General features: G+C 45.4%; 2 protein-coding genes and 1 pseudogene across 9 annotated transcripts in view; 1 reads left to right on the top strand and 2 right to left on the bottom strand.

The window, feature by feature from the left end:
- The window catches only part of VRK3 (VRK serine/threonine kinase 3), a 43,974-nt gene extending 29,827 nt beyond the window's left edge, over positions 1–14,147 (bottom strand). For 2 of the 8 annotated variants that reach the window (XR_003551370.1, XM_006160119.3), the window contains exons 1-4: positions 14,023–14,143; positions 8,240–8,302; positions 5,914–6,053; positions 3,540–3,632 (exon numbers count right to left, since the gene is read on the bottom strand). Coding sequence is in view for 7 of the 8 variants with exons in the window: in XM_006160119.3 (XP_006160181.1) it covers positions 3,540–3,632; positions 5,914–6,052 (232 nt within the window). In the remaining variant the exon portion in view is untranslated. Of the gene's footprint in view, positions 1–3,283; positions 3,297–3,539; positions 3,633–5,913; positions 6,054–8,239; positions 8,303–11,341; positions 11,365–13,500; positions 13,523–14,022 lie in introns of those variants that run through there. The other 6 variants (XM_006160120.3, XM_006160115.3, XM_027776451.1 and 3 more) reach the window with 5 other exon arrangements.
- Positions 14,148–14,663: 516 nt separating this feature from the next.
- ZNF473 (zinc finger protein 473) overlaps positions 14,664–24,511 on the top strand; it is a 23,249-nt gene continuing 13,401 nt past the window's right edge. The window contains exons 1-2 of the mRNA XM_006160122.3: positions 14,664–14,809; positions 21,245–21,448. Of these exons, the coding sequence (XP_006160184.1) occupies positions 21,440–21,448 (9 nt within the window). The 5' untranslated portion in view covers positions 14,664–14,809; positions 21,245–21,439. The remainder of the gene's footprint in view (positions 14,810–21,244; positions 21,449–24,511) is intronic.
- LOC102483579 (complement component 1 Q subcomponent-binding protein, mitochondrial pseudogene) lies at positions 22,946–23,965 on the bottom strand (annotated as a pseudogene).

Below are 24,511 nucleotides of genomic sequence, written 5' to 3'. Positions count from 1 at the left end.
TATAGGGTGCGTGTGCTCGCCAGAAAGACAGAGAGACATAGAGAAATCACCCCCAGGGGGATGGCTACACTGCAATCCTTTCTCCTCCATTCTCCTCTTGGGATCTTGGGCATGCATACACACGTGCCTGGCATGAGTTTAAGCCACTGGGTCCAGGACTCAAACCACGGTCGGCTACATGGAAGTTCAGCGACATAGCCATTATATCAACTGCTGGTCCCTATTTTATAATTTTTTACAAAGAAGTATTGTATTTAACTTTATTTATTTATTTAATTTGAGCAGAGAGGGACAGAGTGAGGGACAGGCAGAGAGCGAGAGATAGGGAAAGTGAAAAAGCAAGCCACCAGGTCTGGGACTCGAACCGTGGTCGGCCATGTGGGAGTCCAGTGCCTTTAACCACCATGCCACCTGCTGGCCCCTATTTTTTAATAATTTTATGTATTTATTTATTTAAATTTGACCAGAGAGGGAGTCAGCGACAGAGTGAGAAAGAGCAAGAGAGAGGGAAAGCAAGCCACCAGGTCTGGGACTCGAACCGTGGTCGGCCATGTGGGAGTCCAGCACCCTTAACCACCATGCCATTTGCCAGCCGTGGCCCCTATTTTATACATTTAAAAAATAGATTTATTTATTCATTTAATTCCATTTGTTATTATTGTTTTTGAACAGAGAGAGAGAAAGGGAAAGGGTGAAAGCAAGCTGCCAGCTTTGGGATTCGAACCACGGTCAGCCATGTGGGAGGCCAGCACCCTTAACCACTATACCATCTGCTGGCTCTCAAATTTTTAAAACATATTAATGGACTAGCCTATGGCCTAGTGGTTAAGGGAGCAGGATCTCACATGGCCATCTGTGTGGTTTGAGTTCCAGCCCTAGTGACTTGAAAAACACACCAGATGTATGTGTGTCTGCCCCAAATCCCCACGGGATGGAGAAATGGAGAAGGGATTGAAAATATGGCATGACCACGCCCACTGGAGAGTGCTTTCTTCCTCTCCTCCTCTCTGAAGGGTGCAAGTTAAAAAAATAAACATATTAAGTGTGTTTTGTACGCATTCTCACCTGTTAATTCCAGCCACAGGGTAAGCGGCACACCCAGACTGCCTGCTCGTCCCGTGGACCTGCTGTTCCCTACCGCTTCTCACTTCTGTGACTTGCTACTTTCAGCGACACAGCCCTGTATTTTGTTATAAGTGAGTGCGCTTGCCAGAGAGACAGGAAGCAAGAAATCACCCACGTGGGGACGGCAACGTGGCCATCCCTTCTCCCCCATTCTCCTCTTGGGACATTGGGCACATATGAACATAAACCTGGCGTGAGTTTTAAGCTGCCGGGTCCGGGATTCGAACTGTGGTTGGCTACGTGGAGAGCCCAGTGACGTAACCATTATGCTTTATGTTGTTCCCGACTCTGCCCTATATTAAAGGAGATGTTTTAAGGGCCAGTTGGTGGCATGGTGATTAAGGCGCTAGACTCCCACACGGCTGACCACAGATCGAGTCCTGGACCGGGCAGCTTAAAAATCATTCTAGGACATGTATATGTGTGCCCAAAATCCCAAGAAGAGAATGGAGAGGGATTAGCAGATGGCATAATGGTTATGTCGCTGAATTCACACACAGGCAACTGCAGTTTGAGTCCTGGACCCGCCAGCTTAAAACATGCCAGATCCACATGTGTGTGCCCAAGACCCTGAGAGGAGAAGGGAGGAGAAGGGATTGCAGCGTGGCCATCCCCCCTGGGGGGTGATTTGCTTTCTGTCCCTCCGTCTCTCCAGTGAGCACATGGGCCCTATAGCACAAATCTCTATCTCTAAAAAAAAGAGAGAGAATGGAGGAACGGCCTGTGGCAATGGCATGGCCACCCCCCTGGGGGATGATTTCTCACTTTCCCTCTCTTTGTCTCTGGTAAGCACATGCGCACTACAGCAAAAGTCTGAGGAAAAATGTTCCATGTGCATGTGTACGTATATATGTGCTTATGTGTGTCCATGTGTATATATATTTTAAATTTATTTCTTTAATTTTATATATATATAAATAAATAGGCACCCCAACAGGGTCCTCAAATTGCGATCTACCCTGACCCCTCCACCTGAACCATGAGCACGAACACACCTGGCATGCTCAGGGAGGCCTCTGGACTCAAACTGAGGTCCTGTCCCACGTGAGCCCAATTGTGTTACTGCTGTGCCATCTCTTGGCCCCTACTCCTCATGTTTTATCCAACACGTGTAAGTTGGATAAAAGGAGTTTTAATGGGGCCAGCAGGTGGCGTGGTGGTTAAGGGCACTGGACTCCCACATGGCCAACCACAGTTTGAGTCCCAGACTTGGAGGCTTGCTTTCTCACTTTCTCTCTCTCTTTGTCTCTCTCTCTGTCCCTCTCTGGTCAAATTAAAATAAACAAAGTTAAATAAAAAAGAATTTTAAAAGAAAACAGGGGAGGCTTTACCTATTATACTGCTATAAACAGTCTTCTCCTTTCAGTTGACACTAGCTTGGCCAGCCCAACTGCTCCCTGGACAGTAACTAGAACAGTCTCTAACTTTCGGTGCCTCTGTCATTTTCCACACACAGCACGAAAGAAGTCTTTTCAAAATGCAAATCACATTGTGTCACCTGCTTGGTGGAAACTTCCACATCTCTCCACTGGACTGACAGTTAAGAACAAACTCCTGGGCTGGCCTCGTAGCACAGTAATTGAGCACTACGGTTTGGTAACTAGATTCCACATGCCCATGTTCAAATCCCTGGCCCTGGCAGTTTGAAAAACATGCCAGGTGTGTGTGTATGGATGCCCCATAGCCTAACAGGATGGGTAAATGGAGGAGGGATGGCGATGTGACCATGCCATGTGAGGACATTTTCTCTTACTCTGTTTCTTTGAAGAGTGCCTTTTTCAATAAAGAAAGGAAAAGAGCAAACCCCTTACCCGTAGACCACACAGCCTACAATGTCTGCCCCAGCCAATAGTGACCTTCATTCTTCCTACATGCCTGGGTCCCCCCCTCACCTCACGGCCCTTCCCCAATGCCTGCCCCAGTGCTTGGAACCCTTTTCCCAACCCCCTTGCCTTACCCCAACTCTTCACCTAACTCTCCCTCTCCCTAAGTCTTGGCTAAAACACTACCCACTTGGAAACATATCTGCTGAGTGTGACCCGCGGGCCATCTCTTTCCTTCTGTTGTCATGCACTCTTCTGACAACTGCTCAGCCCAGGCTTGTGTTCCCTGCTGGGCTGTGGAAGTGCTGACAGACCAGAAACCAGGGCTAGCTCACCTCCTACTTCATTCTGCAAGACAAATACAAGGGGACTTCAAAACGCGTGTGGAGAAGTGGAATTCAAGTACCAGTTTATTCTGGTGCAAAATGTTTTGTGAATCCCCACGTGATTTTTCATAACATGCATTGTCCACACACTTTTTGAAGACCCTTCATATGGCACCTAGCACACGGTAGGTTGACCACACATAGTTACTGTCTGATGGCTGGGTAAAATAGGAGCCATTAGGAGAAGCAAGGGTTAAAAACTCACACTTTGAAGTTGGACCAAGGCAAATTCTGCTCCTATCTGCCTGGGATGCAGATGCAACTTTGGAGATGGAGAAGCCACCTTGAAATCTTGAGGCTAAAGCATGGGAACAAAAACCACATGTTAAGGATGGCGAGTGAAAAGACAGCAGGAGCTGAGGCCCTTACAGCCTCACGGGAACACAATTCCAATACTGACGAGTCCCTCCAAACTTTGTGTTAGTAAAAAAACGAACAGTTTTTGTTGTTGTTGTTTTAACTCTTGACATTGCATTTTCTATTACTTGCAGCACAAATATAAAGTGAACGTAGCTGAACTCTCTGACCTCCTTCTGCAGGCTTTAGATCAGTAAACCCTCCTTGACCTACCAATGTGGTAGCTGGGCTTGGGCTTTTCACTGGTCAGAAGCTACCACTACTATTTCATTCATTCATTCATCCATTCGATAAGATTTCTCAGGACTCACGTCTGTGCCAGAGGGCAGTCACTGTGCAAACAGCAGGTTACGAAACCACAGTCAGTGCAGGTCACAAAACAGGAAGCCCTAATGGAGCTCACAGATGAGCACAATATAGATCGGTAGAACACTATGTGCAACAGGGTTGATACGAGTACTGGAAGGAAACAGAAAGCAGGGAAGGGACAGGAGCATGTCATGTGGGGAAGACGCGACTTTGATCAGGTACATTGGGCAGGGCTTCTCTGAGAAGTTAACAACTGAATACAGACCTGGAGGAAGTGAGAGAGTGGGTGACACAGGCAGATGAGGGTGCAAAGGCTCAGAGGCCTAGGCCTGCTGAGGTATAAAGAAACAGTGGAGGGACCAGGGGGCCCTGGTCACATCAGGCCTCCCAGGGAAGGATGATGAGTAGAGTTCCCGCTGTTTTACCCCTCCGGCGGCCACATGAAAACTAGGGGCGAGAGAAGAGTGGAGCCCAGGAGAAGCAGCTTCTCCAGCAGCACAGGTGACAGGTGGGGGTGGCATGAACCTGCATGGTGGTAGAAGGCGTGGCTCAAAGTGTTCTGAGTCTGCAGTGATTTTTTTTTAAAGAGGTTTTTGCCTTAAGGTACGTGTACTTACAGGAGAGAGACAGAAACAGTGACAGAGACAGGGAGAGTGAGAAATCGTCCCCCAAGGGGGATGGCTACGCTGCAATCCCTTCCCCTCCACTCTTCCTGGGATCTTGGGTATGCATGCACATGGCCCTGGTGTGATTTTCAAGCCACCGGGTCCAGGACTGGAACCATAGTAGGCCACATGGGAGTGCAGTGACATAACCACTATGCCATCTGTGTGTAAGAGAGAAAGAGAGACAGACAGACAGAAGCACCCCCACTGGGGCTGGTTACTCTGCAATCCCTTTTCCTCTAATTCTCTGTCCCAGCAGGACTCTGGGCATGCCACACACCCAGTGTGTTTTTCAGGCTGAAGGGGTTGGCCATGTGGGATCAATTCCAGTACTGACTGGCCCCTCCAAACTTTGTGTTAGTAAGAAAATGAACAGGTTTTTGGGAACCAGCAGTTAGTATAATGGCTATGTCGCTGGACTCCCATGTAGTCGACTGCAGTTTGAGTCCTGGACCTGGTGGCTTAAACCTCACGCCGGGCGCGTGTGCGTGCGTGCCCACGATCCCGAGAGGAGAATGGAGGAGAAGGGATTGTGGCGTGACCATCCTCCCTGGGAGGTGATTTCTCGCTTTCTGTTTCTCTGTCTGTCTCTGTCTGGCGAGCGCACGCGCCCTATAGTGAAAAACCTCTCCAAAGAAAAAAAAAAAAAGAAAAGAAAATGAACAGTTTTTTTTTTTTTCCCTAATTTCTTTTTTAAAACCTCTGTTTGCACAGAACCTAACCACGTTCTTCTTTGCACAGAGTCTAATCACTGTGCTACAGGGCAAGCCTGATTTCAAAGGTAAGTTAGTAAGATTTGCCGAATGGCTGGACATTTATGGGGAGAAAGAGAAAAAAGATTCAAGGAAGAGCCTACAGTTCTGGCCTGACACACCAGGTACACGAAGTTGCTGTTTAATGTATGGAAAGCCCACAGAAGGGGCAGGTGGTGGCAGAAATACCAGGAGCTCGGTTCTGGGCAGCTTCGGGCTGAGATGTGCATGGACATCCAATAGCTGTCAAGTGGGCCAGGTGCTATATATGGATCTGAACTCACGGGAGGAGAAGGCTGGAGGTAGAAATGTGAGAGCTGTCAACATACAGAGCTGTTCAGGCTGAGCTCTGGACTGCTCCAGTCTCAGAAATGGGGTCAGACAGGATGCAAAAGTCCTCTGGGCACCCTCCCTAACCACACATGTGCATGCATGCACACACACATGTAAACACCTCACCCCTGCTCCCAGGATAAGCTCAAGCCCTGGTTCTTACCTTGAAAGGTTGACGCAAGTGGTTTGACACAGGTTGAGGACCCCGCATGCTCCTCTGTAGGCAAAGGTTTCCCACAGTAAGGGCAGAATTTGAACACTGCTTCGATACTTTTGCCACATTCCGGACAGAAGGATATCATGCTACAAAACAGAACGAGGGAGGCAGAAAACAGGAGGCGGACAAGAAACTGAACCCACTGTCTGTGGACAGTTAGCAAGTTCTCCACAGTGGCGAGGTCATGAAGGGAAGAAAAGCTATCCCACCTGAACATACTCCCTCAAGTGGCCACTTCAAAAATGAGTTCCTGCCCTTCGCATTAAGTTTCTGACTACCTGTCCCTCCTTAGAGGCCTAGGACAGTTACAAAGTAGCACACATACACCCAATGAGACAGGATGTCTTTTTTTTTTTTGAGATGTTTTTGTTTTAGGGAGCATAGAAACCAAGAAATCACCCTCCAGGGGATGGTCACACTGCAATCCTTTCTCCTCCGGTTTCCTCTCGGGATCTTGGGCACACATACACATGTGCCCTGTGTGAGCTTAAGCCGCCGGGTCCAGGACTCAACCGCAGTCGACTACATGGGAATCCAGTGACTTAGCCATTACGCTAACTGCTGGTCCCGAGACACGATGTCTTGAGGTAAGTGAAATTGTATTGAACTGCTCCAATCACGGATGTGTGAAAGAAGCACATTCAAGGTCTCTGACTGTGATTACGTCTTTTATTTCTTAAAATGTACAATGTGGGGGGCTGGCAGGTGGCATGGCAGTAAGGGCATTGGACTCCCACATGGCCGACCGCGATTCGGGTCCCAGACCTGGCGGCTTGCTGCTTCCTCTCTCTCTCTCTCTCTGTCTGTCCCTCTGGGCCAAATAAATAAATAAATGGATAAAGTTAAAAAAAAAATTATATATATATATACATGTATATGTGATATGTGTGTGTCTATATAAATGGGGTGGGGAGCCAGCAGGTGGCACGGTGCTTAAGGCGCTGGACTCACACGGCCGACCACATTTCAAGTCCTGGACCTGGCGGCTTGCTTTTCACTTTTCCTCTCTCTCTCTCGTGAGTGTATATGCCCTATAGCAAATTAAAATAATGATAATAAATACAATTAAATATTTAAAAATATACATATACATATACAAATACAGACACACACATACACATACAATGGGGAGGCTAGCTCCGTGGTGCAAGTGGAAACGTGTTTTTCAAGAGAAGCCGGACTCCACATGGTGACCACGGTTCAAATCCCCGCCTGGTCAGCCTAAAAACACGCTGGGTAGGCGTACGAGCCCCCAAGATCTGACAGGCTGGAGGCTGGAGGCAAAGGACTGCAGTATGACCAGACTGTGTGGGAGGGTGCCCCCTCTCTGCCTCACTCATGGGTGTGTGCACACATAATAAATTAAACCATACGATGGGGGCGGGAGAGACACCTAATACTTCCCGAATATCTACATGGTCCCCTATGTGTCATAAGAGTCAAACAGGGGCCTCTCACACGATCCTAGCCTGTGGAACACAGGGTTTTAGTGGCATCCACTACTGCAGCTGGGCCTCGCTTAGATTTCTTTTTTTTTTTTTAAGAGAGGTTTTCACTATAGGGTGGATGCGCTCGCCAGACAGAGACAAAGAGACAGAAAGCAAGAAATCACTCCCCAGGGGGGATGGTCACGCTGCAATCCCTTCTCCTCCATTCTCCTCTCGGGATCTTGGGCACGCACGCACACGCGCCCGGTCTGAGTTTAAAGCCACCAGGTCCGGGACGCGAACTGTTGTCGACTACGTGGGAGTCCAGTAACACAGCCATTACGCTAACTGCTGGTTTCCCCTTGCTTAGATTTCTTATGGAAATGAAAAGTCTGAACATTTGCAGTGGTTTTATTTTTATTTTTAAAAGTTTGCTATAGGGTGTATGCATTTGTTCGAGAGAGAGAGGAAACGAGCCAATCTTTGCCACAGTCCCTCTCTTCCATTCTCCTCTCAGGATTTTGGGCAGACACATACAAGAAGTACCCGGCATGATTTTCAAATGACTGGGTCTGGGACTTGAACCACGTAGTCGGTCACGTGGGATCCAGCCACCTAACCACCATGCCACTGGTTGGTCCCTGTAGTGGTTGTGGCTTCATATTAGGTGGAATTCTCCAGGTGCCTACTGCCTTGGGATAAAGAAGGCCTCCGAGGTGGAGTGAGCACCTTCCCAAGTGAGTCCTGCCATGCAACAGTAATGTGCCTCCTGGGCATGAAGTGTGTCAGCAGCGACACAGGAGCAGAAGCTGGTCTTCAGGGGCACGTGCCTGAGGGGACAGTACCTTCATGGGGTCGCGGTCTGGTCCTTGGATTCACTGGGCTGGTAACTCCATCTTGACAGTGTGCTGTAAGTGAAAAAAGGTGGGGAGTTGACTGGGCTCACTTCACATAGAAGCAAAAGATAACACTCAGCAAGATACATGCAAGTCGTATTCAATAATAAATAAAAAATAGATTATTCATCACAACCAGGTAGGCTTTATTCCAGGGATGCAAGGGTGGTTCAACATATGCAAAACCATAAACATTATATACCATATTAACAGAAAGAAAGATAAAACCATATGATCATTTCAATCGATGCAAAAAAGCATTTGATGAAATACAACATCCCTTCATGATTAAGACTCTTAGCAAAATTGGCATAGAAGGGTCATTTCTCAGCACAGTAAAAGCCATATATGAAAAACCTATAGCTACATTATACTAAATGGGGAAAAGCTAAAAACCTTCCACTAAAAACTGGTATAAGACAAGGCTGCCCGCTTTCTCCACTCCTTTTCAATATAGTTCTCAAAGTCTTAGCCAACGCAATCGGAAAAGAGAATAATATAAAAGGCATTCAAATAGGGATAAAGGAGTTAAAAATATCTTTATTTGCAGAAGACATGATGGTATACATAGAAGACCCAAAGATATCCATGAAAAAACTTCTCAAAGTAATAAACATAAAGGGGCATGGTACAAAACCAACATCCAAAAGTCAACAGCATTTCTATATATGAACAACAGGATAATGGTCAACATCCAAAAGTCAATAGCATTTCTATATATGAACAACAGGATAATGGAGGTAGAACTGGAGAAAAGGAATCCCTTTTATCATAACCACAAAATGTATAAGATAATTAGGGATAAACCTAACCAAGGAAATCAAAGACCTTTATAAGGAAAACTAAGAAAATCTTTAAAAAGATATTTAAAAAGACACAAAAAAGTAGAAGGACATCCCATGTTCCTGGATTGGAAGAATTAATATAATCAAAATGGCAAGCCCAAATTAATCTACATATTTAAGGCAATTCCAATTAAATTACCAGAGACATTCTTCACAGATCTAGAAAAGACAATCATAAATTTGTCTGGAATCATAAAAGACTCCGTATTGCCAAAGCAATCCCACACAAGAGTGGAATGGGTGGCATCTCACTCCCTGACCTCAAAATATACTATAAAGCTGTAATAATAAAAACAGCATGGTATTGGCACAAAAACAAGACAGGTAGACCAATGGAACAGAATAGAGATCTCAGAAATAAATCCGAAAACATACAGCCAACTGATTTTTGACAAAAGATTCCAGTCAATCCAGTGGGAAAAGGAAAACCTCTTTAGCAAATGGTGCTGGAAAAACTGGGAAGCCACCTGCAGAGAAAGATGAAACTGGATCCCCATCTTTCACCATTAATAAAAATCAACTCAAAATGGATCAAAGATCTAAACTTAAGACCTCAAACTATAAAATTACTGGTGGAAAACTCTGGGAGACCTTGAGGTAAGCAAAAACTTCTTAAATAAGACCCCCAAAGCACAGGCAAGAACTCCCAAAATAGACAAGTGGGATTACATCAGATCGAGAAGTTTCTGCAAGGACACAGTACGTAGTGTAAATCGACAACCCTCAGCATGGGAGAATATTTTTGTAAACCATGCCTTAGATAAGATTGATAACCAGAATACACAGGGAACTCAACAGGTTTGCCTTAAAAAAATGATTAACCCAATCAAAAGATGGGAAAATGAGCTAAACAAAAAACTCTCTAAGGAAGACATACAAACAGCCAAAATGCATATGAAGAAATGATCAAGATCTCTTATCATAAGGGAAGTGCAGATTAAAACCACAATAAGATACTACCTAAGCCCTATAAGAAAGGTGAGAATTAAAAATACAAAAAGTGGTAAGTGTTGGTGGGTTTGTGGTAGAAGGGGAACTCTCCTACACTGTTGATGGGAATGTAGATTGGTACAGCCACTGTGGAAAACAATATGGAGGTTCCTCAAAGACCTACAAATAAAGCTACCATATCATCCAGCAATTCTACTCCTGGGTATATACCCAGAGGACAGGAGAATGCTCAGTTGGAAAAGCGCTTACCTATCAATGTTTATTGCAGCATTATTCATGATTGCTAAGACATGGAACCAAACTAAATACCTAAATGCCCATGAGCAGATGAATGGATTAAAAAAGTGTGGCACATATACTCTACAAAATACTCAGCCATTTAAAAAAAAAAAAAAGACTCTGGCATTTGATAGAAAGTGGTCAAATATGGAAGATTTATTGCTGAGTGAAGCAAGTCAGACTATGAAAGAAAGGTGTTACATGTCTCCACTGTATACATATACCGACTATCCGCACTCTGTGGTAGAGACTGAAAGACTGGAGGACATGGACAATGGAGACAGTGTGGAAGGAGGGTGGGAGAGAGGAAGAAAATAGGGAAGGAAATTAGGGAAAAAAAAAAAAAGAGAGGCAAGACATTTGTGGGACACAGTATTGGTTTATTACCTATTGATATCATGTATAGTATTCTCAACTGGGCTGGTCTGAGGTGTATTTCATGTTGGATAAATTCTCTTTACAAGCCACATGATGCATAGCAACTGAATGTACAAAATAATAATGAAGTGAGGGACCAGCAGTTAGCATAATGGCTATGTTGCTGAACTCCCATGTAGTCAACTGAGGTTTGAGTCCCAGACCCTGTGGTTTAAACTCACGCCAGGCGCATGTGTGTGCATGACCAAGATCCTGAGAGGAGAATGGAGAAGAGACTGCAGTGTGGCCATCCCCCCTGGGGGGTGATTTCTCACTTTCTGTCTCTCTGTCTCTCTGGCAAACACAACGTGCCCTGTAGCAAACACACGTGCCCTCTCCAAAAGAAAAAAAAAAGAATAATGAAATGAAAGATAACAGCTGACATTCACTGAGCACTGGCTGTGATACCCAGCATGCGCTGAGTCCTTCCATTCCCTCATTCAGCAATTACTGAACGTGCCAGCCACTGGGAGACGGCAGCAAAGGAAACAAATAGCTCTGACCTCAGAAAGCTCAGTGTGGTGGGGAGGGACAAGCCAGTAAACAAATGAGGGCTCACCACTGTGATGAAACGGTAGTGTTTGTGCTCTGCAGTGCTGAAGACCGTCTAGTCACTGTGGCTGGAATCCTGGCTGGCTTAAAAAACACTATGTGTGGGGAACCAGCAGTTAGCGTAATGGCTATGTCGCTGGACTCCCACGTAGTCAACAGCGGTTCGCGTCCCAGACCCGGTGGCTTGAAACTCACACTGGGTGCGTGTGTGTGTGTGTGTGTGCGTGCCCAGGATCCCGAGAGGAGAATGGAGGAGAAGGGATTGTGGCATGACCATCCCCCCTGGGGGGGTGATTTCTTGCTTTCTGTCTCTATGTCTCTCTCTGTCTGGCGAGCACACGCGCCCTATAGCGAAAACCTCTCCAAGAAAAAAAAAAAAAAAAAAACACTGTGTGTGCCTGCCACTGCCCAAGATCCTGAGGAGCTGGTGGGCCAGGGAAAAGGGATCATGGTGTAAAGAGGCTGTTGAGGGGCTTCCTTCCTTCCTTTCTTTCTTCTCTTATTGCCAGAGGGTCCATGCACTTTTCAGAGAGAGAGGGAGAGAGTGCAGAAGAGAGAGAAAGCACTCCCCATTGGGGCACTGTCATGGCACAATCCTTTCTCCTCCACTCTGCCAACCTTTCCGATTTTTGAGCATACATGTATACATGGCTGGGGTGTTTTTCAAGCTGCCAGGGCCAGGATTCAAAGTGCAGCTGAATTGAGTCCCCATAACTACTAGGACATGGAGCCAGCTGCCTGTACAATACTGTACAATTTACTTCTTTTTTTAAAGAAAAAATTATTTATTCATACATTTATTTTGACTAGAGAGAGACACAGAGGGGGAGAGAGAGAAAGAGACAGAAAGAGAGAAAGTGAGAAAGCAAGCCACCAGGTCTGGGACTCAAACTGTGGTCGGCCATGTGGGAATGTGCAGCACCTTAACCACCATGCCACCTGCTGATCCCCCTAGAATTTACTTCTTTATGGAACCAGCAGATGGTGTAATGGTTACATCACTGGACTCCCACAGTCAACCGCAGTTTGAGTCCCAGATCCAGCAGCTTAAAACTCACACCAGGGCGCATGTGCATGCCTGCCCAAGATCCTGAGAGAATGGAGAAGGGATTACAGTGTTGCCATTCCCTTCAGGGGGGTGATTTCTTGCTTTCTGTCTCTCTGGCAAGCATGCACCCTATAGCAAAGAAAAAACTCTCAAAAGAAAAAGAATGAATTTACTTCTTTATTTTGTTAATGTCTGGCTTTCCCCCAAAACCATTAGAATTGAAGAAAAACAGAGTAAGATTAGGAAGGCATTTTAAATTAATCAGGCCTTGAGAAGAATGAGGATGTGAGACTTTAGCCACTGCTGACCATTAGGAAGGTAAAAGAGCTGACTCTAGTATTCTGGGCTGTGGCACAAAAGATTGTAGTCACAGAAACTCAGCCTTGAAACAGTGCACAGACAATAAAACTTCATGTTAAAATTAACTAATGAGAAACAAGTAAACCCCTGAGAAACAATTTTGCAACATCTATCTTTGTAACTTTCCTCTCCACTGTCTTCCCTTTGTTCTCTTTCTCTATTGGAAAAAAACCCAAATCCACCATTTTGGAGCACTGGTGACAGTTTTCTGAAGTCTTTGTCCTCCAGTGAATCCACAAGCTTTGGCTTGAATAAGCCGTTTTTGTCTTGCTTGGCAAGGTTGGGTCAGATTTGTCTTTCTTTTCCTTTTAGGTTTTTGTCATAGGGCGTTTGTGGTTGCCAGAGACACACAATCAGTGAGAGCAAAAGCGAGAAATCACCCTGGGGAGTGGACTGCCAGGCTGCAATCCCTTCTCCTCCATTCTCCTCTTGGCATTTTAGGCACACACACATACACCCATGGTGATTTTTAAGTCACAGGTACGTGACTCCAACAGCGGTGGTCCATGTGGGTGCCCAGCACCTTGACCACTAATGGCACCTGCTGGCCCAGGGTCAGATTTATTTCAGGCTGACAGAACATAAATTACTGAGCACAATTTTTTAGACATTACAACAACCTAAGCTTAGAATTGTGCCAATCTATCAGGATAGACACTCCACACAGAATAGCAGTGTCTTCTGCACAAAACCTTACATGTAATGAACACTCAATAAATATGAATGGTAGAAAGACGTTGTCTGAGTGCTGAAGTCACCTGTCCAAGGTCACAAAGCCAGCTCTGGACTTAAACCCAAGGCTCCTACCCTTTTTCAATTAATATGTACTGAACATTTGCTATGTGTCAGCTATCGTGTTCCTCCGGTTTGACTTCACACCGGCGGATCGCTGGTGGGGCGGTTGCTTAGGAGACAACGACGCAACTTCAGCGCCACCCTACCCGGAAAAACCCGGGGATTACGTAGCTGCCAAGCTCCGCCCGTCTCCACCTTGGCCACGCCCACCACCCGGAGCCGAAAGCGGCTCCGCAAGCGCAAAGACCCGCGGAGGTTCTCGCGACCAGGCACCCCTCCTATCCCCACCCCGATAGAAGCGGACCAAGCCGCCCACAGAGGGTTGCGCTGACGTCACAGGCACCCCGGCTCAGTTACGGCCAGAGGACTGGGAAGCCTTTTTCACTGCTCCGCCTCGCCTTGTTCTCACTTCTGTACTTGAGAGGCGTGGAGTCCTGGGTATCTCCCGCCAGATTCTAGGATATTCCGCAGGGGCTAGGACTCACCTTTCTCAGTTGCCCCGCTAAAACTTCCGCTGTAGCCGAAGGCGCTGCGCGCGCATCCTCTGTCTAGAGGCCGGACGAAGCCCGCGCAGGCGCCGCTGACTTGCTGACTGCCCAGACCACAGCATACCAGAGAACTCCATTTCCCAGAAGCCTTCGCGGCAGGATCGGGACCGGAAAGGGATTATGCTCTCATCACCCATACCCAGGCCACCCTCCTTGGAACGCCTCCTGGTTCTACTGCGCACGTGCCAAGGTGGAGCCAATCGGGACGAATACGAGGCGTCTCTCCACCAATGAGAGGATACATCACTTCTCTCTCAGCTCCACCCCCTTCACGTCTGAGAAATCCGAACTTCGTTCTCAACCCATTTCCATAGCAACCTTCTGGTTATCTGCTTCAGAGATGAGAAGTGTCTAAGTCGTCTACGGAAGTCAGACTGTTGATTAGGTGATTCGCAAACGGGGTAAAAGCTGGACTTAAAAACCTCAAGTCCCGATTTTACTTCTACTCTATTTCCCAGAGTCCTCAGCGCGGCCTCTAAGGACGAAAAAGTGGGTGGAGCTGGGAAGGCACCGGAAGCAGCTCGCACAGCCCTCTAGGAACTAGTCCTAGTTTTGGCGCGGGGGATTCTGGGAGTAGTAGCTCTAAGGAGACTCGCTCGGTACCGGAAGTTGCTGAGAGGAAGCGTGTGTGAGAGGGCTTGGGTCTTCCGCTCTCTCCTGGCTCTCTGAAGTGGCGGGACTGTCTGAAGTGGCGTCTGTTGACACAGCGGACGACAATCTTGAGGTACGGAGGCAAAGAGTCTGGGGTTCTTGGGACTCTAGAGCTCGCCGGCTCGGTCCTTCCTGAGGAGGACGGAATGGTAATGGGGCGAATTCGGCAAAGGACGAGTTGCCTTGGGCGGTGGGTGACTTGATAGGGGATTGAACACTTGTTCAGTCTGTCTTCAACAAGGCTCTTACCAAAGTTGTTTGCAGCCCTCACTGGCAGCCCTGAGAGGTTTTGTTTTATTTTTGATTGAGGAAACCGAAGCGAAGCGGGGGAGGGGGACGAGTTACCTAAGATCGGCAGATCACGGCAGGATCTTGAGGGATAAATAGGAGTTCCTCAAGAGGCTGAAGTATTTAACATTTATTCAAGCACTTTTTGTGTGCCAGGCGCTGTATAGTACTCTCATCCACTACCTCCCCCCCTCCCCGATTTTTATATAGAGATTTTCGCTGTAGGACCCCTGTGCTTGAAGAAGCAACAGAGAAAATGCAACAACAACAACAACAAATCACCTCTCCGGAGGATGGCTAAGTGGCAGTCCCTTCTTCATTCGGGGTTTTGGGCATGCACACTTACGCGACAGGAGTGAGTTTTAAGCCACCAGGTTCGGTACTCCCAACCGTGGTCGGCTTCACGGGGAGTCCAGCGATGTAACCGTTATGCCATCTGCTGGTCCCTAACGTTTTACCTTCTGATTCCCGAAGTAGCACTGAAGCATTAGTACAGGTCCTTGGTTTTAAAATTGGATGCCCCTGACACCAGGAATTATAATTTTTCTCTCTTTTTGAAAGCTAATAGGGTAGCTTTCAACCTGTTTCATAATAAAGCAACACTCCAGAGGGGTCTAGGAAAATTCCTGGTCGTCAAATATTTCTGCAGGAAAGCCTGTGAATATCCACACCAAAGGGAATAAAGACTAAACATGGTAACATAGTCTGTAGTAGTTCAAGTTATAAGTTTTCCTGTCAACTTATAAATAAAGTTATGGTTTTCAGAGCATTTTATTTTTGGGAGTTGTAGATAAGGGACTGTGAATCTTTTGTATTTGCCCCATTTTGTACACATGGAAACTAAAGCTTAGAGAAAATAATTGATCTAGTTAGTCATGGTGCTATACTTGCTATGAGATAGCAAGATTCCAGGGCCCAATGTTTTTCAGCCCCATGTTTGTTTGGCCTAAATCACTTTGATGAGCTGAATGACCTTTGGCTTCAACTCAAGCCTCTGTTTCTTTGCTTCCAGGGCTGGGAGTGTAAGAAATATGGAGAGATGAGGTTTGGACCCTAGACAGAGGTCTGAAACACATAGTTATTGGGAGAACCCAGCCCTGGGATCTTCAAAAACTTTATGGAAGGACCAGCAGTTGGCGTAATGGCTATGTCGCTGGACTCCCACGTAGTCGACTGTGTTTCGAGTCCCGGACCCGGTGACTTGAACTCAGGCCAGGCACATGTACGTGTATGCCCAAGATCCCGAGAGGAGAATGGAGGAGAAGGGATTGCGTGTGGCCATCCCCCCCTGGGGGAGATTTCTTGCTTTCTGTCTCTCTGTCTCTGTCTGGCTGGCAAGTGTACACGCCCTATAGCAAAAACCTCTCAAAAAAAAAAAAAAAACTTCATGGAAAATGTGTATTATGGAAGAACTGTGCATGGATTTCAATTTTGTAGTTGTTGCTTCCAAACAAACTCACACTCTAATTCTGTTTTTCCACAAACCCTTGGATAGTCAAGAACTGCCCTGGGAATTGGGCATTAGAAACATTTGCCATTCAAGGAGCGTAACTTATAAGTTTCTTTCTTTTTTAGAGAGATATTTGTTATAGGGTGTATGTGCTCACTGGAGAGACAGAGAAAATGATAAATCATCTCCCGGGGGGGGGGGAGGTGGTCATATCCCATCCCTTCTCTTCTATTCTCCTCTTGGGATGTTGTGTGCATACACGCCCAGCATGAGTTTTAAGCCACCAGGTCCAGGAACGACAGTTGACTAGGTGGAGTCCAGCGACATAGCCATTATGCCATCTCCTGGTCCCAAAAGAGGGTAAATGGACTTTAGTGAGATAGCTTGAGGGAATGCAGATTCAGCCTTGCCAAATCTTAAGATTTTCAGAAGCTAGAAATCTAACTTTCAGGTGAAATTTCCAACTTTCAGGTTTGGGGTGACTTAAAAGATTTCCTTTAAAACATTCTATCTGCCGATCCTGTGGCCATATGCATCATCTATCAACAGAATTATAAGGAGACTTCAAGAAGTTCGTGGGAAAATGAAGTTGAAGTATAAGTTTATTGGGACTGGCAGGTGGTGTGGTAGTTAAGGAGCTTGACTCCCACATGGCCAGCCACAGAAGTTCCAGACCTGGTAGCTTGCTTTCTCACTTTCCTTCTCCTTCTCTCTCTCTCTGTCTCTATTGTCAAATTAAAAAATAATAACAATAAGGGGCTGGCAGGTGTCATGGTGGTTAAGGGCACTGGACTCCCACATGGTCGACTGTGGTTCGAATCCCAGACCTGGAGGCTTGCTTTCTCACTTTCTGTCTCTCATTCTGTCCCTCTCTGGTCAAAATAAAATAAATGAATGTTTAATAAAAATAATTCTTAAAATAAGTTTTAAGGGACCAGCAGTTAGCATAATGGCTATGTCGCTGGACTCCCATGTAGTCGACCATGGTTTGTGTCCCGGACCCGGTGGCTTAAAACTCACACCGGGCATGTGTGCGTATGTGCCCAAGATCCTGAGAGTAGAACGGAGAGGAAGGGATTGTGGCGTGGCCATCCCCCCTGGGTGGGTGATTTCTCGCTTTCTGTCTCTCTGTCTCTCTCTGTCTCTCTCTCTGTTTGTCTGGTGAGCACACACGCCCTATAGCAAAAATTAAACCTCTTCCAAAAAATTTAAAAAAAAAAAATTAAAAAGAGCCAGCCTGCCTAGCCACTATGCTACAGGTAGGCCTATAAATAAATACGTTTTGAATTCTTTTCTTTTTGGAGAGGTTTTCGCTATAGGGCATGTGTGCTCTCCAGAAAGACAGAGACAGAGAGATAGAAAGTGAAAAATCAACAGAAAGTGAGAAATCACCCCCCAGGGGGGATGGTCACGCTGCAATCCCTTCAACTCTGTTCTCCTCTCAGGATCTTGGGCACGTATGCACACATGCCCGGCGTGAGTTTTACGCCACCAGGTCCGGGGCACGAACCACGGTTGACTACGTGGGAGTCTAGCGACATAGCCATTACGCTAACTGCTGGTTCCCAAGTTTTGAATGCTTAAAAAAATAATAATAAATTGGGGGCCAGCAGGTGGCGTGGTGGTTGGGACGCTGGACATTCCCACATGGCTGATCACAGTTTGAATCCTGCTTTCTCACTTTACCGCTTTCTCTCTCTGTGTCTCTCTGGTCAAATTAAAAATGAACGAATGAATGAATAAAATTAAATAAGTAATTCTTAAAATAAATAAAATTAAGTAATTCTTTTTAAAAAAAATCCAAGATTTATTTATTTATTTATTCATTTATTCATTTATTTTCATTTGACCAGAGAGACAGAGAGGGAAAGCAAGAAAGCAAGCACCAGGTCCAGGTCTTGAACTACAGTTGGCCATGTGGAAATCCAGCACCTCTAATCACCACACCATCTGCCGGGCCCTGTATCACCTTTTTCAATCTGAATATATTTTTAAAGAATTATTTTATTTAACTGTATTTATTTCTTTATTCATTGTTTATTTCAATTTGACCAGAGAGGAACAGAGAGAAGAGAAAGTGAGAAAGCAAGCCATCAGGTCTAGGACTTGAACTGCAGTCGACCATGTGGGAATCCAGCACCTTTAACCACCACACAACCTGCTGGTCTCTCAATCTGTATACTTTTTTTTCAATCTAAATACTTTTGAATTCTGAAGACCATCTGACCCCATAAGTTTAAGAGTTGTGGATGATGGGGCCGGCAGGTGGCATGGTGGTTAAGGGCACTAGACTCCCACATGGCTGACCGCAGTTTGAGTCCCTGGAGGTTTGCTTGCGCATGCGCTCTCTCTCTCTCTTCCCCTCTCCCCCTCTCTGATCAAATTAAAGTGGATGAATAAATAAATTAAATTAAATTAAATAATTCTTTTTTTAAAAAATTGTGGATGAAGTGCTTTATAATTGTGTTATTGTTAAGTTGTCCTGCTGCTTTGTGATGGAGCACTTTCAATACTGCATAGATAATGCTACTTGGAAAGTACACAGCAGATACAAATGTGTAAAAAAAAAACCCTCTATGATAGTGTTTTGGTTATTATGGGTCACAAAAATAACTCAGTGGATAGTGACTTTGATTTTTTTTTTAATGAAGTAGAATAAAAGCAACAAAAATAGAAAATATCAGTACAGAGAACCAGCAGTTAGCGTAATGGCTATGTCACCAGACTCCCACGTAGTCGACCGCGGTTTGAGTCCCGAACCCGGTGGCTTAAAACTCATGCCGGGCGCGTGTGCGTGCGTGCCCAAGATCCCGAGAAGAGAATGGAGGAGAAGGGATTGTGGCATGACCATCCCCTCTGGGGGGTGATTTCTCGCTTTCTGTCTCTATGTCTCTCTCTGTCTGGCGAGCGCACGCTCACTATAGCGAAAACCTCTCCAAAAAAAAAAAAAATCAGTACATCCTATGTTGTAAGAGTTTCATGAAGTTCTCTTTAATTACCCATGTGTATTAATACTCATGTTATACTTATATATTGTCCTTGTTACTATGAGTCCTGATTTTGGAAAAACATTGAGCCTATTTGCTGTGGTACACTGGTGAAGCTAGTGCCTTACAGGGCTGGAAACTGTATGGCTACTACAGTTTGAATCTCAGGTCTATGCTGGCATGGGTGCCTAGGATCCCAAGGACTTAGAGGGCTAGGGAAAAGGAATAATTGCATGATGAGACCCTTCCTTCCTCTCTCCCTCCTTCTACTTACCCCCTTCACCTTTACATGCAAAAACCTTTTCTTTCTTTCTTTCTTTCTTTTTTTTTTTTTGTTTTTAATCACCCGAAGGTTACAGAGAAATGGAGGGTGTGGGAGAGAGCACCTCCCAATGGGTCATGGGCACTCTTTAATCCCTTCTCCATTTCTCCATTCTGTTGGGATCCTGGGCATGTACCCCATATTCTTTTCAAGCCACTGGGGCCAGAATTCAAACCATGATCAGCCATATGGAATCTGGTTTACTTGGGAGCCAGAAGATGGCATAATTGTTACATTGCTGGACTCCCACATAGTTGACCACGGTTCAAGTCCTGGACCTGGTGGCTTAAAAGTCACACCAGGTGCATGTGTGTATGTGTGTACATGCCCAAAATCCCAAGAGGAGATCAGAGGAGATGGGATTGCAGTGTGGGCATCCTCCAGAGGGTGAATTCTCGCTTCCTGTCTCTTTGTCTATCTTTGTCTCTCCGTCGAGTGCACATACCCTCTAGCGAAAACCTTTCTTAAACATACACACACACATTGGGAACCAGCAGTTAGCGTAATGGCTATGTGGCTGGACTCCCACGTAGTCGACTGCGGTTCGCATCCCGGACCCAGTGGCTTAAAAAACACGCTGGGCGCATGTGCATGCGTGCCCAAGATCCCGAGAAGAGAATGGAGGAGAAGGGATTGCAGCGTGCCCATCCTCCCTGGGGGGTGATTTCTCGCTTTCTGTCTCTATGTCTCTCTCTGTCTGGCGAGCGCACGCGCCCTATAGCGAAAACCTCTCCAAAAAAATAAAAAAGAAAATACATGCATTGATATCTGGTTTACTTAACCACTAGGCCACAGGGCCACCCCTGAAAACATGCTTTCTAAGAACGGAAGAAAACTAAAGAAATATTACTGGTGTAGAAATAGCAACAGTTTTGGACTCTTGTGGCCAATTCACTTGGACTCAGATCCTAGAGTTGATAATCAGACATTCCAGAATCTTTTCTCCAGGAGTTTAGTTTAACCCATTTGTTCTGTCAAATATTTCTTTTTTTTCTTTCTTTTTTTTTTTGGAGAAGTTTTTGCTATAGGGCGCGTACGTTTGCCAGAAAGACAGAGAGAGACAGAAAGCGAGAAATAATCCCCTGAGGGGATGGCCATGCTGCAGTTCCTTCTCCATTCTCCTCTTGGGATTTTGGGCACACACGCTGGCATGAGTTTAAGCCACCAGGTCCGGGACTCGAACTGCGGTTGACTACATGGAGTCCAGCAATGTAGCCATTATGCCAACTGCTGGTCCGTCTCTGTCAAATATTTCAAAGCATATCCTTTATGCCAGGCACTTTGCTGGTGCTCATACACAGCAGTGAGTAAGATGAAGGTCCCATTGAGGTGATGGACCTTTAGCAGTAAGTCTCTCAAACTAAGAATGCTGTTGAAATTGCTTTGAAGGTTCTGAAGTACAATGGAAATGTGGGGCTGACCAAATTTTAGTGAATAGAATTGTTGTTGTGATTTCTGCAGAGAGACTGACGTTGGGATATATCTTAACACATCTGGATACTTTGGAGACTCATCCATCCAGCATGGACAGGGAGTCAGTCATGCAAAGAAGGGAGATTTTCTCCCAGCTCCCTTGTTCTTTCCAAAGCCCTGCCAGCCAGACACATGGAGAGAAAGGAGGAGGAGCTTAAAAGAGGCCACTGACTCTAGTCTACCATGACTGAGGTGAGTTAAAGGACCCTTTAGCCATTTATTTATTTTTTTTAAAGAATTATTTTATTTTCTTCTTCATTTGTTATTATTCGTTGTTTTTTTTTTTATAAATGAATAAATGAATAAAGTTAAAATAATCCTTTAAAATTTTTTAAAGTATCTTTTTTATTTTTCTAAGGATTATTTTATTTAACTTTATTTATTTTTTTTTTTTTTTTAATTTAATTTGACCAGAGAGAGATAGAGCTAAAGAGAGTGAGAGAAAGTGAGAAAGCAAGATGCCAGGTATGGGACTCAAACTATGATCAACCATGTGAGAGTCCAGCACCCTAGCCACCATGTCACCTGCTGCCCAGTCTTTTTTTTTTTGGAGAAATTTTTGCTATAGGGTACATACGCTTGCCAGAGACGAAGAGACAGAAAGCAAGAAATCACTCCCCCAAGAGGGTTGGCCACGCTGTAATCCCTTGTCCTCCATTCTCCCCTTAGGATTTTGGGCACATATGTGCACACATGTGCCTGGCATGCATTTCAAGCCACTGGGACCAGGACTTGCATCATAGTTGTCCATGTAGAGTCCAGCGACATAACCATTATGCCATATGCTGGTCCCAGAGGCTCCTTTTGTCCCAAAGGCTAGAAAACTGGCCTTCCTTTGTTCTTGGCTCACAGTCTTGTGCTGGCCACTAAGCAATATATACACACATTTATGTTATATGTATACACACGTGTGTGTGTGTATAACGTGTGTGCATGGGGGGTTGTTTTGTTTTAATTTCATCATAAGCATGTGCTTACTAGGGAGAGGAGTGGAAGAACGCCCCCCACAATGGGCATGATCATGCTGCAATCCCTTCTAGTTCATTTCTCTATCCTGCACACATGGCTGGCATGTCTTACAATCCATCTAATTGGGACACAAACCATGTGGCATGTGGGATCTGGCTCTCTTAATCATTGGGCACAGGGCCAGCCCCCAAAGTGGTCTTTTTATTTATATATTTATTTAAGGGATTTTTTTTCTATAGGGTGTGTGTACTTGCCAGAGAGAGAGAGAGAGAGAGAAATCACCCAATAGCGGGGATGGCCATGCTGCACTCCCTTCTCTTTCATTCTTTTCTATGGACTTTTTGGGCATGCATGCACATGCACCTGTCATGAATTTCAAGCTGCCAGGTCTGGGACTAAAGTGACAGTCAGCCATGTGGAAGTCCAGTGCCTTAACCACCACACTACCCGCTGGCCCCTGTATTTATTTTTCAAAGAATATGAATTGACTCTATCATCCATCATTACATTACACAAAAATCCAAACACAATAATTTTATGAAGGAAAAAAATCAAATGAATACTGAGTGATAGCAAAATAGGAAATGCCTTATATTTGCTTTTTTTTTTTTTTCACATATTGTGATATCCTTTCAAAGCATATGTGTCTGACTTCAGAGTAGATTTTGTTCATTGGCCAAAGCCTGCCATAAAATTCAGGCTTTCAGTATTTTTGCTTTACTAGCTCCTGATAAAACCTTCGAGGTCTTCAAGAAAAGTAATTTGCTCTTGATGATTTAGAGCTGTGCTGAGTTCTACCAACTCATTGGCAAAAGGGCAGAAGCATTGTCTACCCTTTGGGCTGTAAGGGAATGCATTAAGTGTTCATACAAGGTTCAGTCCGGGAATCTGAGTGTATAGTGTCCTTCCATTCAGATACACCAGTAGACTGAAAGCTAACTTTCCTGATAGAGAAAAATGTCACTCAGCCTCTTATTGTTCAACCTCTCCCTCAGGTTAGTTACAGTCTAGCACAAGGGCCTTCTTGCTATCATTCTTTGTAATGCCAACCACAAAACTGGGAGTTAATGTTAATCAGGCTCTTGTTCTTCAACTTTCTGTCTTTATGAGGACTCCTACTCAACTTCAAATGTTGCTGGAATGCCATTGCTAGTATTGAAAGTCACAGTGATCTTTTCTCCTGCAACTTTCCCACTAATTTAGCTTCTGTCTCCTCCACTTGTAGCTCCCTCCCCTAGACATCTTGGGAAGGGACTTACACTTCTGAATTCTTTCCCTCCTGATTTAATCATTCAAGGATTCAACAACTTTGTCACCTTGGATATGTAGCTCGCAGCAGCCACAGCTATAGATTCAGGGTCTACAAGGTCTTAGAAGGCCTGTGCCTTCACTGCATGCTTAATTTCTTTTATGTGTGTGTGTATATATATATATATATTTATTTATTTTATTTTATTTTTTCATTCATATATTTTAATTTAACCAGAGAGTGAGAAAGTGAGAAAGCAAGCTGCCAGGCCCAGCCCAGGACTTGAACTGTGGTCAGCCATGTGGGAGTGTCCAGCACCTTAACCACCACGCCACCTGCTGGTCCCCATGCTGAGTTTATTGGAGGGCTGGGCATATGGCTAGGGCACTGGCTGCAGCAGGAGGAGTGGTGATGTAGTCATGGAATCTGGTGATAATAGGACCCAGGATGCGGGCACCAGGGGCATTGGGCAGAGGCAGCAGTGGATCCATGTGGATATGAAATACTCTCTTTTTATTTACTTACTATTTTTCATAATTCTAATCCCTAGCCCTACTTATTTTATTTTTTAGAGGTTTCTGCCTTAGGGTATGTGTGCTCACTAGAGAAAGAGACAGAGACAGCAAGCGGGAACATGAGTAACCACTCCCCAGAGGGGATGGCCATGCCACAATCCCCTCCACTTTCTTCCCAGGATCCCAGGCATACACGCACATACTCACACACACACACACACACACACATCCTGACCCCCAAGCCACTGGGTCTGGGACTCAAACTGCAGTCGGCCATGTGGCAGTCCAGCCATGCAATTGCTACACACTCTGCTGGCCCCAACCCAACGTTCTTTTTTAATTTATTACTATTTTTTTTTTAATTATTTATTTTGGGGCTGACTGACCATGGTTTGAGTCCCGGACCTGGCAGCTTACTTTCTTGCTTTCCTTTCTCTCTGTTTCTTCTTCTTTTCGGGGGGGTGGGGGGCGGGGGGAGAGGTTTTTGCTATAGGGTGCGTGCACTCGCCAGAAAGATAGAAA

The sequence above is a fragment of the Tupaia chinensis genome, unplaced genomic scaffold (genome assembly GCF_000334495.1).
Source record: "Tupaia chinensis unplaced genomic scaffold, TupChi_1.0 Scaffold000673_1, whole genome shotgun sequence".
NCBI lineage: Eukaryota > Metazoa > Chordata > Mammalia > Scandentia > Tupaiidae > Tupaia > Tupaia belangeri.
The sequence above is the reverse complement of the archived record's forward strand: the minus strand, read 5'-3'. Positions and strand labels throughout refer to the sequence as shown.